Source organism: Temnothorax curvispinosus, unplaced genomic scaffold (genome assembly GCF_003070985.1).
Source record: "Temnothorax curvispinosus isolate PA1 unplaced genomic scaffold, ASM307098v1 QBEX01009095.1, whole genome shotgun sequence".
Taxonomy (NCBI): Eukaryota; Metazoa; Arthropoda; class Insecta; order Hymenoptera; family Formicidae; genus Temnothorax; species Temnothorax curvispinosus.
The window spans coordinates 1-3,801 of NW_020218875.1; the positions used below are offsets into that span (position 1 = coordinate 1).

Here is a 3,801-nt window from a genome sequence, read left to right on the forward strand (position 1 = left end):
ATTTATTGAAATATTAATTTTCAACCCAAAGCTAAATATTTCTTAATTGCATACAGTGTATACAATATAACACACAGTTGAATTAACTAATAATAAACTTACAATTACTAATAGGAGCATTGATACGTGTGGACGTCTCTGCGGATGTTGCAATAACATTTACGGGGCTCAATTCACAGACTTCATGAAGCATCTGCTGGAAGTCTGAAAAATAATTGTAATAATAAGAAAATAATAACATAATAATAGAAGTGAAGAGAAATTATTAAATATTAAATATTAATTGGAAAATTACTTCTAATAGAAGCTAAACAGAGAAAGACTTTCACAGATAATGTTTATTATTTAGAATTCTTATATGAACGTGAAAAAAGGTGTTCGTTGATATAATTTATTTATGAAAATTATTGAGTCCAAATCTAAATTAAATAAAATACATATTACCATTATTACCTGGAAATGCAAAGGGTACAGCATCTGGGTTGAGGGGCCTAGAATTCCTTGGTGTTCCTGCTAACTCGTCTACGAAGGACACCTTCTTGGTTGTGTTTCGATATTCACTGTAAGTACTGACGATATGACGTCATTGAGTAGAACTGCAGGAGCGTTTCTATATTGCTGCTGTTACTTTCAGGCTGGAATAACGGAACGACGACACAGTACTGCCGGTACTGCCAGTGAATGTCGAAACGCACCCGTATAAGAAAGAAATATAACCTATCTTAGACACGACGTGACACGATATAGGAGCACCTATTCTAAATATATAAAAAAGAATCTTGTACTTAAACAATAATGTTGCAAAAGTCATGTCTATAAAATAAATAACAGTTTTCAGATTTATAAAAATATCGAAATTATTTATTATTATATTAATTATATTAATTTAGTAGTAGTAGTAGTAATCTTTTTGGGCTTTTTCCGCATCTTCGTAATTAACAATTACTGTATATTTCTCGTTGTTGCCTTCCAGGTCCACAAGGACCAAACCTATGTGAACCTGGCACCCGACTTCCGAAAAATTAATTTTTTTACAGAAAACGTTAGCATTTTGTTTGTAGTTGTTTGTAGTAACAAAAATTTCGTTTGTAGTTTAATACATTAAAAATGATAAAAATTAAAAAAATTACTCGCACTCCACTTTGAGATATCTCAAATCCGTTTGCGCCATCTTCTTTAGAATTATTTGTAGTTGTTTGTAGTGCTTTTCTTTTTGTTTATAGTTGCACCATTCAAAAGTTATTATATTTTTGCAATAAACAAAAAGAGTAACTTTACCAATTTTAGAGATATCTCAAATCCGCTTGCGCCATTTTTTTCAGAATCATTTGTAGTGCTTTTCTTTTTGTTTATAGTTGAACCATTCAAAAGTTATTATATTTTTGCAATAAACAAAAAGAGTAACTTTACTAATTTTGGAGATATCTCAAATCCGCTTGCGCCATTTTCTTCAGAATCATTTGTAGTTGTTTGTAGTGTTTTTCTTTTTGTTTATAGTTGCACCATTCAAAAGTTATTATATTTTTGTAATAAACAAAAAGTGTAACTTTGCCAATTTTGGAGATATCTCAAATCTGCTTGCGCCATCTTCTTCAGAATCATCTGTAGTTGTTTGTAGTGCTTTCTTTTTTTTGTTTATATTTGCACTGTTCTATATATATCTAGTTATAATATTTTTGCAATATACCAGAAGTCTAACTTTGCCAATTTTGGAAATATTTTAAAACTAATTACGCGACTCGATGTAGAATTGTTTGTAATAGTTTTCGTTCCGTTTTGTTTAAAATATCTCCAAAATTGTCTCTCAAAATTATCTTTTTTTGTTTATTGCAAAAATATAATAACTTTTGAACAGTGCAACTATAAACAAAAAGAAAAGCACTACAAACAACTACAAACGTTTCTGAAAAAGATGGCAGAAGCGGATTTGAGATATCTCCAAAATTGGCAAAGTTACACTTTTTGTTTATTGCAAAAATATAATAACTTTTGAATGGTGCACCTATAAACAAAAAGAAAAGCACTATAAACATCTACAAATGATTCTGAAAAAGATGGCGCAAGCGGATTTGAGATATCTCCAAAATTGGCAAAGTTACTCTTTTTGTTTATTGCAAAAATATAATAAGTTTTAACAGTGCAACTACAAACAAAAAGAAGAGCACTACAAACAACTACAAATGATTCCGAAGAAGATGGCGCAAGCGGATTTGAGATATCTTCAAAGTTGGCAAAGTTACACTTTTTGTTTATTGCAAAAATATAATAATTTTTGAATGGTGCAACTATAAACAAAAAGAAAAGCACTACAAATGATTCTGAAAAAGATGGCGCAAGCTGATTTGAGATATCTCCAAAATTGGCAAAGTTACTCTTTTTGTTTATTGCAAAAATATAAAAACTTTTGAACAGTGCAACTACAAACCAAAAGAAAAGCACTACAAACAACTACAAACAATTTTGAAGAAGATGGCGCAAGCGGATTTCAGTTATCTCAAAGTGGGGTGCGAGTAATTTTTTAAATGTTTATAATTTTTAATGTATTAAACTACAAACAAAATTTTTGTTACTACAAACAACTACAAACCAAATGCTAACGTTTTCCGTAAAAAAATTAATTTTTCGAAAGTCGGGTGCAAGGTTCACATAGGTAAGGACCAATTTTTTCAAAGGTGCCGCCATAGCCGCCATGTTCTTACTGCGAATGCCTCACCTCGCGAGCCACAGTAATGAAAGTAGGAAGTGACGACAAAATCTATGACGTCATATGAACACAAAAACGCTTTGACAGCTTACTGCCGCGTATATTGGAACGGATTTACAGTGCTGCCAGTACTGCGAGTGAATAGCGAAACGCAGCCCTTGTAGCATGACTCATTAAAATGAGCTGAGCACACACGAGCTGCATCAATAAATTCCGTAATTAATTAATTATTAATTATTAATCGAAACGTGCATTAAAAACATGACATTATCGACAATTCTGAGGAGCTGTTGAACGCCAAAGTGATCAACTATACAAATCATAAAAAAGTGCCTCGATATTATTGTTATTAAATTAATGTTTGAGTACTTAAAATTTTTTTAATTTTGCTGATAGTAATTTTACTTATGTTTGAGATGTATTTCAAGTAAATTTATGTCGAAAAATATAAAAATATAAACACATGAATTTCCAGCCCTACACGGATGAGCCACCTTAAGAACAATAAAATGATCTTATAAGTAAATTGTATTAACATGTACATACCATTTTTCTCCTTAATTTCCCCTATTCTTCTTCCACACGCCATTATCCACTTTTCACGGAGCTCCCTTTTTTTTGGAAAAGAAAAAAATCGGTAGTTCCCTTTTCCAGAACGGTTTGTGCACCCTTTCATGGCACACAGCGGCATTGTCACTAAATTTGTTTAAAATTTCACTTATAAACACTAAATCGCAAACTGAGAAACTAATGTAAACACCCGGGAATCTAACCTCGTTAGTCTCGTCACACATTCTCCGCTCTACATATACACACTACTCATACACATATAAATCAAATATGGCCGAAAGTTGAGACCTGCGCAGATCGTCACGAAAAATAGACCTGGATAGAAACACACCTTGTTTATTACATCATGCAATTACAGTCGAATTTCAGAAGAATAATTGATTGTGATTGATCCATTTTTTTACGAATAATGCTACGATACGACCAATGTAGAACCAGCCTAAGACCGACTTAAGTACAATTTTAAGATGTTATGAACCAATCACAGAGCCGTATTAGCATCTCATAACATTACTTAAGACGGTCTT

The 3,801-nt window shown here is 31.9% G+C and overlaps 1 protein-coding gene across 1 annotated transcript; it reads right to left on the reverse strand.

Moving 5' to 3' along the window:
* Window positions 1-102: 102 nt before the first annotated feature.
* On the reverse strand, window positions 103-3,426 carry LOC112458678 (the record flags this gene model as incomplete). The annotated part of the gene is made up of 4 exons (XM_025022427.1): window positions 3,251-3,426; window positions 2,862-2,902; window positions 445-538; window positions 103-204 (listed from the first exon to the last, which is right to left on the reverse strand). Coding segments are annotated over exons 1-4 (382 nt in total), but the record flags the coding sequence as incomplete, so codon positions are not given.
* Between the last annotated feature and the right edge of the window lie 375 nt (window positions 3,427-3,801).